This window comes from Protopterus annectens, chromosome 1.part1, assembly GCF_019279795.1.
Source record: "Protopterus annectens isolate FY-2018-M chromosome 1.part1, PAN1.0, whole genome shotgun sequence".
NCBI classification, from domain to species: Eukaryota; Metazoa; Chordata; order Ceratodontiformes; family Protopteridae; genus Protopterus; species Protopterus annectens.
In genome coordinates, this window is record NC_056726.1 from 28,718,895 (window position 1) to 28,733,168 (window position 14,274).

The 14,274-nt window shown below is 41.5% G+C and overlaps 1 protein-coding gene across 1 annotated transcript in view; it reads left to right on the plus strand.

The window, feature by feature from the left end:
- The window catches only part of TARS1 (threonyl-tRNA synthetase 1), a 767,350-nt gene that overhangs the window by 680,483 nt on the left and 72,593 nt on the right, over positions 1-14,274 (plus strand). Inside the window, exon 18 of the mRNA XM_044073446.1 lies at positions 4,423-4,537. Coding sequence (XP_043929381.1) covers positions 4,423-4,537 — 115 coding nt within the window. The remainder of the gene's footprint in view (positions 1-4,422; positions 4,538-14,274) is intronic.

Consider the following 14,274-nt stretch of genomic DNA (forward strand, 5'->3'; position numbering starts at 1 on the left):
GACCCAAAATGGCCGACAAATTACTAGTTGCTGCTTCTAACCACTCCTCTGAGGACAAACAAGCAGCTCAGTACTCCCCACTCCCACTGGTGAGTAAAGAAACTACCTCTGGCCACACAAGAAAATGGAGGAACACAGAAACCAAATACAAAGCCCAGGGATCAGCAAAATCTGATCACTGGAACAACTAGCTAGGAAAGTTTAGGAAAGGAGAAATATTTTTTTTTTTTTTTGTTTTTTTGCAAACAGACAGAAAAATGCAGTAAATGCTTTGTTTTCGACTAAATTCCTATCAAAGGCTGGTACACTTGAGTGTATTAGCCTGTTTGTTACTTTTAAGCAATACTTTAGCCCACAAGTGCAATCAACAATATAAGCTCACAAAAACAGGAAAATAAGGTAATAAAACAGTAATATAGGCACAAACAGTAGTCGAAAAGCTCAAAAGATCGAAAATGCAAACTAAAAGTTTTAAAAATACTTATGATCAAGAAAGTTGCTTTTTCTGCTCTCTGCTGGCTTAGGAACTCTGCAGGGGACCACGAGGAGCTATGCCTAGTTCTCTAATGCCAGAAAAGCCTGCCAAAGCGTGCTTTATAGCAGGGGGCTGGAAAAACAGGAAATGACCCAAAATGGCCGACAAATTACTAGTTGCTGCTTCTAACCACTCCTCTGAGGACAAACAAGCAGCTCAGTACTCCCCACTCCCACTGGTGAGTAAAGAAACTACCTCTGGCCACACAAGAAAATGGAGGAACACAGAAACCAAATACAAAGCCCAGGGATCAGCAAAATCTGATCACTGGAACAACTAGCTAGGAAAGTTTAGGAAAGGAGAAATATTTTTGGGTTTTTTTTGTTTTTTTGCAAACAGACAGAAAAAAATGCAGTAAATGCTTTGTTTTCGACTAAATTGCTATCAAAGGCTGGTACACTTGAGTGTATTAGCCTGTTTGTTACTTTTAAGCAATACTTTAGCCCACAAGTGCAATCAACAATATAAGCTCACAAAAACAGGAAAATAAGGTAATAAAACAGTAATATAGGCACAAACAGTAGTCGAAAAGCTCAAAAGAGTTGAAGGATTTTATCTGGGAGGGGAACACGACAAGAGTCAAGTGGAATAATCTTGTAGAACAGGGAGGATCGGGATCACCCAAGCTGAAGGGGTATTTCAGAGCAACACAGTTAAGGCTACTATACATAGCAGAAGCCAAAAACTGTAATTCGAAGTGGAAAGAAATAATGATGAAACAGGGAAGAAGCTCAAGTAACAGGGAGAGACTGGGATTTTGGATGCAGACCTTTAAGGAGAACAATAATCCTACAGAATATTATATTCATAAAGTACAGAATATTATATTCATAAAGTAGCAGAAGGTCTTCTAAGAATTAAGCCAACACAGGAATAGAGAAAGGCGAGTCTGCCAGTAGAGGTAACTGCAGTTAGGGATACAGAGAGTAGACAAGAGGAAGTGGGAATATATTGGGGAAAACTGGCAAAGGAACCAAGGTATTGGGAGCAAATAACTAGAGAGGGAAAGGTGTTAGAATGGGAAGATGCCAAGAATTTATTTGGACTGCAGGCTATAGATTGCCTTCCATATCAAGGATTGATATATCAGAGTATAGGTGAAGAGAAAGAAGTAGGGGGGTCCTAAACAAAAGGTCAGCACTGGTAGAATTTTTAGTATAATCTAGAACAGAAGTTGCTGTTAAGAAAAGAAAAATTAGAGCAAATAAAATATTGCAAGATAACTAAGAATCGATCATAGGAGGTTAGGAAGGATTGGGAAGAGAGGCTAGATAAGCAATTCACAAAGAAACAATGGGGGATATATGTATGTCTCCCAAATATGCAACAAAATCTAGAAGATTTGGGGACTTTGCTGGGAAGTGTTTACATATGCATTTTTATACCCTAAGCAGATTGCAAAGAAGTTTTCCTTAGGTAGACTGCAAGTGACGGATGTATGATGGGGAAGAAAGTGGTAACTGGGAACAAATTTTCTGGGAGTGTAATGAGTTGGCAGACTTTAAAGATTCTCTGCGAACTGCTCTGTCGGAGGTGCTGGGTGAGCAAATTGGAGTGACTAGGGAAATGATTTTTTTGAGCGATGATACAGAATCGGAATTGCCTAGACATATTAAGGCCACCTTGCCGAGTTCAATTATGATGACTGCCAAAAAAGCGATTACTAGAAAATGGAAATCAAAGTCTAAACCAACTTTACTAGAAGTAGCGAAGATAATAACAGAGATAAAACCAACTGGAAATGGGATCTTTAGAAAAGGGTAGGAACAAGTTACATAGGAAAAAAATGGGAACTGTGGGATCAGTATATGCAGAGGAGAAACAAGGTTTACAAGAAGGCTGGTTTTGAATGAGTTATGCAATGGTTGACAGCAGTGGCTGGATATATTAAAATTGATGTATAAAGTTTGCAGCTACAGTTGTGTTGGCAAAGTTTGGAATTTATAATATTTGTGCTTCTGTGGTTTATTTTCATTCATATAAATGTAGCATGGTCTGTCATGCATCATAATTTAATAAAGATATTTCTTGTTTAAAATGAAAAGACATAAAAAGCTGTAGATGTCTTACTTAAGAATATTAGATCAGGTATGATTTTAAAAGGTGGGCGCTATCTTCTGTCTCAGCTACCTTATGGGAAATAGTCTGGCAAAAATCATCAGGGTTCAGCAAAAGAAGCAGGCATCCCCTTATAGCCCTAAAATAAAAGTTAAAATCTTTCCTAGGGAATACAGGAAGAGTCTTGTTTTATTTGTGAAGATGGTGTTTAAGATGTAGCGTTATGGTAGGGGATCCTACATGATTTCCCCCCAAAAAAAGCCTTTAACCTGCACAGTAAAGCTTAAATCATTCAGGAACTTGGGTTTGAGGGTTAGTCCTGGGAATGTATTGCCAGTCTGGAACTTGTGTGTATGTTGTAGCATTTTGTAAACATTTCCTAGAAAAAGTTGATGTGATACTGAGCTGTACTGAGGATTGTTCCCAAAAACATGCAGCTGATTTTACTGCTGCATCAGTACTGTGAGACGAGCTTTCCCTGATGCCTTTCAGCATCACTATGGTGGGCTGTGATTGCCCCAGAAAGAGGTTTGCCATCCTCTTTGTAATGCATACTGTACAATATGATAGCCATGCAGAATGGCGGCTTTGCCATAGTGTTGCTGTCTGCAGTCTGCTGTCTGATCACTCTTAACCATCCATATCCACAGAATACCAAATTGTCTGCTTACATCAGATGCACCCTGGCACTCCCCCCTCATTTTGCATTGCTGTAGATGAGGTGCTGGTATGCATACTGCTTCTTTCTGAAAAACCTTAGCCTCAGTTCTATACTTCTTGGTCTAGGGTTTGACGGTCTTCATCTTTAGGACAAACAAATTGGGACTTTTCTTGCCAAGGAGGCTAAAGCTTAGAAAATCTCCAACCAGATATAGTAGCAACCAGAAAAGATCTTCTAGGAAACTAAAGCGTATTTTAGGTCATGGCTGGCTAAAACTGAAACAAAATTACTTTTCAGATGAGATGCGTTTCAGAAATGAAGGCATCCATTTGCACTGATGTTCTTTCATCTGCAGCACCATGAAAGCCAGATGGCCGAGGTACAACTCTTATTCAGGGGAATACCTAAAACTAGTGCCCAGACAAAGGCTAACATTAGAACACGACAGGAATCTGGAGTTACAATTTCAAAGTATTGCATCAGGATGGACTTGAACCCATAATATTTCCCTACTTCATATAGTATATAGGGTAACGTATTTCAGTGCTGTTGCAGCTACAGAAGCCTTTATGTACTGGAAAGTCATTATCAACTGAATATTGCATATGAAATACCTTATGTTGAGAATGAACATATATATGATGTAGTACTGAGACCAAAGTGTAAGTGTACTAAAGAAATGACATATCTGATTACCCAGAATACTTTGATAGTTTATGTAAATGTCTGTAGAGCATAACATTGTATCACTTTGCGGTTAGGTCTGTATGGAGAAAGAGTTTTACAGTAGACCCGAAACTTCAAAAAAACATACCATCTGTTTTTACAAAATAAATTTTAGCTTTTTCGTCAATACTTTAGCAGAAAATAACATGCATTGTGAAATGTGCATGCTTAAGAAAGTGACAACATTCATTTAATATCATAATATACAGAGCAGCAATTGTTAATGTCTTCCATGTGATGTATCTGGTAAATCTTTCTGTCTTTACATGTAAAAAAAAAAGTTATCCTAAATGAATTTTGCAGTCAAGCAGAAACAGAGCATCTCTGTTGGGTACTTCCTCAATTATGTATTTAATTTTAGACTGTAAAAGTGAAAAATATTTCTGAATGACTGAATATGTATTACTTACGACCACCTCCTCTTTTCTTTTTCTGAATGTAGGTTTGTCAACAGTTTCATGATGCTGGGATTATGTCAGATGTTGATTTAGACCCAGGATGTACACTGAACAAGAAAGTCAGAAATTCACAGCTTGCCCAAAATAATTTTATTTTAGGTAAGACAAAAACATGAGTAGTATTTTTATAGATGTATGCTTTTGGTTTATTTAAATATAGTAACACCTTTTGTGATCCCATAAAAAATGTTCCTCCCAGCTAATTATAGTGATTGAACAGTTGTCATGCAGGTTACTCTCTGTGTTTCCATTACTGAAGCAAGCCTGTAACATTTTGGTAAACAAGGACCTTTTTTTTCTGATTTTCATTTGCACTGACAAGACATTGAAGGTTTGTGATCTAATGCTTGGAAATTTTGTGCCTAAAGCAGGTGTCATTGGGATGCAGGAAATATTAAAAAATTGGCAAATAAGACTGAAGTGAATCACTTAATTAGCTAACAAATACACTTAAAAATAGGCATTGGAAGTTAAATTAATCAGAACATACAACATCGCAGAGGCTTAGCTACAGTGGAGCAAAGGGCCTTCCCAGGTGCAAGGTGTTAGTAGGCTCAATTGACAGATGTTGATATTGTAGTAGGGCACTACTGGCATTCAGAAATTCAAGTCTGCAGTGATGGCTAAAGTGCTGAAGAGCTTAGTGTGGGGTATTTTAATTGTAGCAAGCTGTTTATTAAATTTTTGCATTTGTTCAAGAGGTTTGCTGCATTTTTTAAAGTCCTCATCTTTAAGAGGTAGTTTACTTTTTCCTTGCTCTTCAACTTAGAGACGGGAGTATTGCACAAGAGCTCTAGATAAACTAGATAAGTAACTGCACATAACAGCCTTTTAATTTTTTTTAAAGTGCAGAGAAGAACAGGGAAGTAAATAGTGTGGGAAGAAATAGCCAGGGAATTGTTATGGCTGGGCTTGTATAGGCCCTAGGGCTGATAGCCTAGTACCAACCTATGAACCTATATTCACCCTGGGGATCACATCAGTCACCCTGCTAGACAGGGGTCCGGGAAGTAAATAGTGTGGTAAGAAATAGCCAGGGAATTGTTATGGCTAGGCTTGTATAGGCCTTAGGGCTGATAGCCTAGTACCAACCTATGAACCTATATTCACCCCGGGGATCACGTCAGTCACCCTGCTAGACAGGGGTCCAGGGAAGTAAATAGTGTGGGAAGAAATAGCCAGGGAATTGTTATGGCTAGGCTTGTATAGGCCCTAGGGCTGATAGCCTAGTACCAACCTATGAACCTATATTCACCCCGGGGATCACGTCAGTCACCCTGCTAGACAGGGGTCCAGGGAAGTAAATAGTGTGGGAAGAAATAGCCAGGGAATTGTTATGGCTAGGCTTGTATAGGCCCTAGGGCTGATAGCCTAGTACCAACCTATGAACCTATATTCACCCCGGGGATCACGTCAGTCACCCTGCTAGACAGGGGTCCAGGGAAGTAAATAGTGTGGGAAGAAATAGCCAAGGGAATTGTTATGGCTAGGCTTGTATAAGGCCCTAGGGCTGATAGCCTAGTACCAACCTATGAACCTATATTCACCCCGGGGATCACGTCAGTCGCCCTGCTAGACAGGGGTCCAGGGAAGTAAATAGTGTGGGAAGAAATAGCCAAGGGAATTGTTATGGCTAGGCTTGTATTGGCCCTAGGGCTGATAGCCTAGTACCACCCTATGAAACTATGAATTTAATGTGTTTTTTCTGAAAATGCTCTTAAGGAAGTTTCAGTAGATGATAGACCATGTGGCATGCAAAGGAATGATTAATCAAATACAGATCTGGGATGTAGGTATGTAGGGCATTACAGGAGGTAGTATGCACTAGAGGAATTGGCAGCTAGTAAACAAAAAGGAGGGTGTTTCAGTAATCCAAAAGTGAGAGAGAGAATTAGAAGGAAGAAAAAGTTGAATAAGAAACTTCATGAAAGCTTGAAAACTGTTGTAATCTGAAAGGCAGAACATGGATTATTATACTTTTTAAAGTAAAGTGTTGAGTCTTGACGAAAAGTATTACATGAGACTTAGGCACTAAAACTTGCCATGAGAAGCTTAAGAAAAAAAATATCCAGGAATGCCTGTGTAAAGTAAAGTGTGTGGGGGAAAAAAGGACTACAGAAGGAAAAGTCTTTCACCTTTGCAGTTAATTGTGGAAAAATTCAAACTGACTGAAATCAACTGAGGAACAAAAGATTTAAGATGAGGTAAAATCTCTGTTAACTATTAGGACTGATGCAGCAGTTATTGAGAGTATTCAACAAGACAAAACTTTCACTTGCTACCAGAGGCCTTCCCATCTTAAATCAGACATTCCCTTGCTTCACTTTATTGTTGCTGCACTAACAGTTATTTGACTGCTGTTTCACTGCATATTTCATTTTCTTTTTCTTTTTTCACAATACTTATCTCTGTCTTATTTCAAGTAGACTGTGATTTATCATTCCTACCAGAGAAGGAGAAAACTTTGCAGGCTTTTCCTATCGCAAGTTGTGGTTACCATTCTGACAGAGCACCAATACATCAAGCTTTCAACCTTTCTGCTGAGCAATCTTAGCTTTCCAAGTAGAAAAATTATTCATTTGATTATTGTACTACAGTGCATTTCCCCTCCCACTTTTCTTGTTCAGGCCCCTGCTGTTTATTCAAAGCCTGAAATACTGAGGTCTTTCAGAGTTTTCCCTGCCTTTACCATTGTATAATGACAAATTGATGGGAACCATTTGCATGTATGAAGCCTAGTGGTCAAAGAAAGTTACCTCTGTCCCCAGTGAATCGAGGAGCTTTCCCTGGTGCCTGTTTCAGCAGCATTGGTAACTCTATCACCGGTTTTGATTCTTGTACCTACAGCTCAAACTTATTCACTACCACAGTTGGGTCCTTCTGCATTCTTTCTTCCAGCATCCCTGTTTTGATGTATTTTGCTGGAGCCTTCTACATCAATTAATAACATATGTTTCCAGCGTTAGATGCCTTGACATCAGGCAGTCTGGATTCGGGACTAGCACTGGGAGCCCCAGGTACGACCATACTCTCATTTCCTTAATATTGATGCTTCCAGTTTTTCTGGCATTAACTGCCTTAGCATCCAGTTTTTCTTGTCCCAGTATAGCTTTCGGCCTAAAAGAGACCTTCCTTAAATTTCCATGTTGTTTTGGCAGTCTACTTCATTGTCTGAGCATAGGACCCCCCCCCCCTCCAGCATCTCTATCTCTCAGTCCCATAAAATGATTTTAGTATGTATTTGGTCTTGATCACTGAAGAAATGACCACAGGTGTGTCATCACAGTGGTTACAGTGTCTTATGGACAGAGGAGACACAAAGTCATAAAATACCAGGATTTGCATTTAGAAACTAGAGCAATGTGGGATGATACCCAGACAGTTCCAGTAGTAGTAGAATCAATGGGTCTCATAAAGAAAATAATTTATAGTTATATTTAGACATGCTACTGATACATGTAATCAGTATGAATTATAAGAGGAGTCATTTCTGGGCACATTGCGAGTGCTGCGACGAGCACTTTTGGCTAATGTTAAATATTGAAGTAATACTAATTTCATGAACTTTAATCATAGTTTGACTTAGGAATGGGGTCCGTTTCCATCACGGTATTATAAACCCAAAAGTCTCAAAGAAATTAAAAGGGAGAGACCATGGTGAAGAGGAAGAGGGCTGCTTAGTTTGGGAAATAAGTGATGCAATGGGGGAGGAGATGCTGGCTTTCTGACCTTATTCTCTCTCTCTCTTCCCAGTAAAGATAACAGGCCTGCTACTTTACACCCAAAACAATAGGATGATTTATCCCCCAATGGATATATTGAAAGATATAACTAGGAATACTGAAAGAAAGATCAAGTCTTCCACTCTGCTGTGAGTACTGGTTTGGGCAGAGTCTTCCAAACTGGAAATTACCATTTCTACAACAGCTGTTTGTAAAACTCCCACATCTGAGAGCTGTCCATCTGCCAGATAAGTCCATAGTGATGGACAACTATAAGAAAGTGTGTTTGCATCTGTTACAGTATCTTTGTACGGACTGAACAGTTTAACCTACACTGTGTATTTCCAAAGTCTTGGCAAACAAAATGCAGCATTGAAGAAGTTGGCAAGTGTCCATTGTGGAGTAAAATTTGGCCTTGGACGTGTGCATGTTCCAACCAGTACATCTTGTGAATTCTTAGTTACATATACTTTTGCAAAGATACATCCAGGGTAGCAGAGTCCCACATTTCTGTACACTGGTACCCCAGCTAAGATTAACTGTCTGCACAGGATGTCAAGATGACTTTTCTGGACCCTTCCTGCTTGGAACCAACTTTTCTCAGCACCTTAAAAAATATGAAGTGAGAGACAAGGCAGTCACTGTTATGTTTGTGAAATTTCACTCTCAACAGTGTACTTTTGTTAAGACACAAGAACCAGCACTAAATGTGCTTCTGTCACAGTTCACAGCAGCAACAACAGGAGTATGGTAGGGTAGCAAACCCTTTAGTCCACTTTCAGTTGAGGTTCTTACTTTGATGAGAAATATGTGTTCATCTGCAAGGCATATCACAGTAATCTCAGTGCCTTGCTTGACTTTCAGACTCTGGGGACATTGAGGAGAAGTTTTCTGTACATTCCCAGACTTAGAGAAACATATACATGAACAGCTAGATAAAGGAAAATATCCTAGTTTGCATAACACCAACTTTCCATTACCCTGTTTCTGTCTCTTCTGTTGGCAGATGCCCCACTCAGTCAGACACATTTGGCAAGGAAGGAGATGCTTAGGCTGTTTGACAACTGAATCATTCAAGAAGCCCCACCAGACCAAACCTACCCATTCCTGATCTTAATAAACTGATCTGTCAGTGAAAACTATGTTCCGACCATCTGGTGAAGAAGACTTGGGACTGACAGGAAGGAGGCAAGAGGAAGTGAGGATGACCAGCAACGAGATGGATGGATTGTGTAAGAGAAGTCCTGAGACAGTCAGACATGACTGTCAAAGAAGATAGGAGAGTGGTGTTCTGTTGAGAGAGATGGTGACATTTTGTGACACCCCAACCCCAGATAGAAAATGGAGAGAAAAGGGGTTGATGATTACTATTTTTTGTTGCTAGTAAAAATAAAGGCCATCAGGCCTATTCTAGATAGCGGTAGCCAGAATATCTTCATCCGTAAAGAAACCTTTTGGGTAGTCACGGTGCAGTCTATTCTGCCATGCCTATTAGAAAAAGGCTGGATGTGCTCTGTAATCCTACAAGATGCCACCTGATTCATCAGGATAGACAAGTCAAAAAGGTTTCTGTGCTTTCATGTCAGAGGGAATAATTTACAATTCAGGACCATATGCTTTAGTCACTTCTTAGCTTGTAGGCATTTCAAAGTACATGTGTGTAGAAGCAGGCCCGAAATATTGCACGGATCCAAGATTTTCCCTTATCTAGGTGAATGCCTCTGTGCTGTCACATCTTAAGATGCTCTGATTAACCAGGAAGAGTCTTCGCTCAAACTGTTTTCTTCCTTTGGAAGCTCCTCTTTAGCTTCTCTGATAGTTCAGACTGTCACACTGTAGGCTGCACCTTATGGTCTGGTAGTCAGTCTTACATTTTTTCCCTAGTACTGGATTTCATCCCTTCAGAAAGTAGTAGCCTCTGTTCATTCAGCTCAGTGACTCTCAACAGTGGCCTCTGTCAAAGCCGTTAGGCCTCAAAGCTGCCTCCAGCTTTGTGGTCTCTTATGTTCATTTATTCATGAGGATTCTTCATTGGGCAGTACAGGTACAGCAGTCTCAAAATCCTGTCTCTCATCCAGTATGGATGTCAAAAGCCTGTCAGTCATACCTGCATTGGTTACAACATCTATCCAGTCTTCAGTCAGAGCCCATTCTGCTTCCTGACTACAATTACAATAGGTGTATCAACCCAAAAGGGTTTCATTACATTTCGTTGTACTCCTTATTGGATTTATTTATTTAATCCAAACTGCGGTGGTGGTGCTGCGGTAGCGTTGTCGCCTCACAGTAAGACGTTGTCCTGTTCGATTCTCAGCTTCTGTGTGGAGACATGCGTGAATGGGTGTACCTTCGTTGAAGGTTGTGTGTCAGAGCTGGCAACTCGGCACATAAAAATCTACTGCCTATCATTAGCAGACCGGAGTTCCGCTGTGGCAACCCCTAACCGGGAAAAGCCGAAAAACAATAACATTTCTAGATCCAATCCCTTTACTTAATGAGATGAACCAAGTAAAAGGCTTTTCTGACCACTGCTGCTACATGATGGCCAAATGTGAGCTTGTTGGCAATCTGAGTACCCAGGTCTCTCACCACAGGTTGTGTGCTTAGGTGGTTGCCATTGATGTGGTAATCAGCAGGGGCCGTGTTTTTGACGAATGGTATGATGCATATTTTTGCATTTAGCTTGAGGCCATGACTGTGGCACCAGTCATTAGTTGCTGTGAGACCCTCCTGCAGTATGTTAACATCATTTGGGGAGTCAATGACAGCACCCAACTTACAGTCGTCAGCAAACTTGGTCAGCCACAGGTCTTTTGTCTTTGCCTGAATCTCTGAAAAGTAGATGCCAAACAGTAGGGGTCACAGAACAGATCACTGGGGAACTCCACTAGTAACAGGTCTGCTGTCTCAGGTAGAGGCACCTATTTTGACTTTGAGGGTTCTGTCGGTGAGCCAGTTGGCCACCCACCGGATGAGATAGGGATTTACACCAAGTTATGTTAGCTTCTTGATGATGCCCGAGTGGGGGATTGTGACAAAGGTGTTGGCCAAGTCAAGGTAAGCTGTATGCAGTGACTTTCCCTCATCCAGGGCCTTGGTGAACATCTCGGAGAAGTCAACCAGGTTCAACAGGCAAGATCTGCCCTTGACAAATCCAAGCTGGGTGAGGTCAAGTGCTTGGAGATTGCTATATCCTTGTTTATGAGGTCCATAATAATACGCTCCATGGCTTTACAAATCAGACTTTTCAAGCTAATGGGGTGATAGTTTCCAGGGTCAGTAGGGGCACCACCTTTGTGCAAGGGATTGACATTGGCAGTTCTCCACTCTTCTGGAATGAAGCCTGGACTTAGGCTGTGGTTGAATAGCATGTTCAGTAGCAAAGCCAGTTCTTACTGGAGATCAGGTCCCATGGAGGCTGTGTTCTTTGCCTTAGACAGGGCTTTAGCCCTTGATCTACAGAGATGTGAGGTGCGGGACAAGTATCAGGGATGTCGAAAGGGCCTTCGGGGGGGGGTGATGTTTGCACTGAACCTATCTGTTAGCAGGTTGGCTAAGTCAGCACGATCGGTGTAAGTGACACTGTTAAGTAGTAATTCTGGACAAACCTGGGGTTTGTCGTGGAGGTTCCTGATGTAACTGAAGAAGGCTTTGTGGTTTTCCTTTGCTTCAGAGGCTAGTTTTGATTCATAATTGGCTTTGGAGGCTTTCACTAGTGAGCTAATTTGCTTGTCGAGGCTAAGGAGAAAGTTTTTCTAATTTGGAATGTGTTCCTTTTTACCTTTGGACAACAGTTTCTTCCTTTTGTTGTAAAGCCTGTTGATAGAGGATGTCCACCAAACAAGTTTGTGTTTCCTTGAGTAGCGGGTTTTAGTTCTATTGGGTATGGCTGAGTCCATGCAGTTGTATAGGTGCTTGTATACTGCATTGGCGTACTGTTCAGCATAGTTGTCTGCATCCTCTGAGGGTGGTGGTGATGTGAAGCTACAGATGCCCTCCTTTATGAGGTTGTAGTCAGCTTTTGAAAAGTTTTTTAGCTTGATTACGGTTGGGTGAGATCAGGAATAGTTCACCCAATCTATGGTGGTGTAATTGAAGTTACCAAGGATCAGGGTGTTAGGGGGTACCTTGATGGAGTCAAGTAGATCCAAGTAAGAGGAGTGGGTGTCCTGAGTGATGGAGGGGGGTCTGTAGCTGCTATAACTTGGATGGGTGTCTTGCCAACTGTCAGTTGCACCTGGAGTAGTTCCAAGTAGTTCCAGTGCGTCATCCTGGCAAACCAGTCTAGAGGTGTGCCTGTCCCAAACCAGTCTAGAGGTGTGCCTGTCCTTAATAAAGACAGAGACTCCACCACCCTTAGTCTCCCTGAACTCATTTTGGGGTTGGAATGTGTGGAATGAGGTATAGCCTGGTAAGGCAGGGGTGCTGTCCGCAGCCCTGAACCAAGTTTCTGTGGCCGCACAGACATCGGCATCTTCCAGTGCAAGAAGAGCCTCCAGTGAGTGCATTTACAGGTTAAGGCTCCTAGCATTAAGCAGCATGACCTTCAGTTTGCTTTTTAACGGATCTTTTATGCTGGAAGATTTGTCTTTGGGGTATTGCCTAACAAAGCCACAGTGGGGGAGGCGAGAGCCTTGGCCAGGATCCAGAAACCCAGTAGTGACAGGAAGATGCCATCTCTGGCAAAGCATCGAGGCCTGTTGACCATGTCATCCCAGGCAGACAGATACTGGATCCCCTTGGAATGACACCAGAATTTAAGCCAATTGTTGAACTCAGTTATTTTTTGTTGGTTTTGTGGTATCATTCTTGGTGAAGGTAGGATGCTGCTTAGGGCTAGTGTCATACCTACACTGAGAGCTCAATCATGTCTCTCTCCATATAGACCAGGAAGTTACGTCTGACGTCATTCGCACCAATATGGACAGTAACATAGTCATACTTGTACTTGTTGTGGAGAGACTTAAGAGTGTGCATGATGTAGTGGATTCTGGCACCAGACAGACAACTGACCGTGACCTTCTCCTTGTCAAGCCTGGTGAGGGTGACATCGGTGTGTCTCACAATTGAGTCACCAATGACTAGTATGTTTGGTTTATCGTTATGTTACGTTAAGGAGTGCAGTTACATTCTTTCCTGGAGACTGCTGATCACCAGAAAGCTTAATAACTGCTTTATTGGCGACAGCTTAGAATCTGTGCTTATATTCTGATCCTGGTGAGAGTAGGAGCAGAGTGCATTGATTCCCGACTTTCTGGTTGGAGAGTGAGTGTCTGTGCTTAACATACCTGATTGGTCTGGTTGCTATTCAAGGCATCTACCAGAAAAAAGGCTACAAGCCTGCAGACCCTTGCATCATCTGGGACAACACTGTGGAGCACCAAGCAGGCTGTAGCCTGCTTCTCTTCTTGGGATTGTGCTAAAACTAGCTAGTTTTAGCAAGAACTAGCCAGTTTTTTTTAGTTTCAGCACACAAAACTGTTTCCTTGTGCTCAGCACTTGCTCAGAACTCGTTGTAAGCACTAAATAAACTACAAATTACTACAGCAATCGACTTTCCTCACTTGTTAAGAGGAAAACAGTTCTTAGTACTTAAATTAATAAGCACCTATCCGGGCATGTCCTTGGGTCATCTCTCGATGTTTTCTCCTGTCTACCTAATGAATTTGGGCATCTTGGGGCAATGTAGCAATTGCCTCATGTACACCAACAACCCTCTCCTCCTACCACCCAACACTACAACCTGTGAGAGATGCACTTATATAGCCAAACTGGAAGACAAGCTCTCTCCAGCCAAGACTGGACTAGATAGTCAAGAGGAGAAGGTTAACACCACACTCGCACATAGTCCTTCAAAACCCACACATAGAAACACAAAGCACACCCCCACATTCACGGAGGCTGTCAATAAAAATCTGCCTATGCAACAGAGACTTCCCAAACTGAAACACAGACAACCACCACCCCCCAACACTACCCAAATGACACATAGCCCACAAAATCAGTGTGCCACTCAACCTCAGCCCATAAGTCAAAACAACGTACCCAAGACACTAGTCATAGGTGACTCTATAGTCAGGCACATTGATGTCCCACTCACCAGGCTAAACAAGG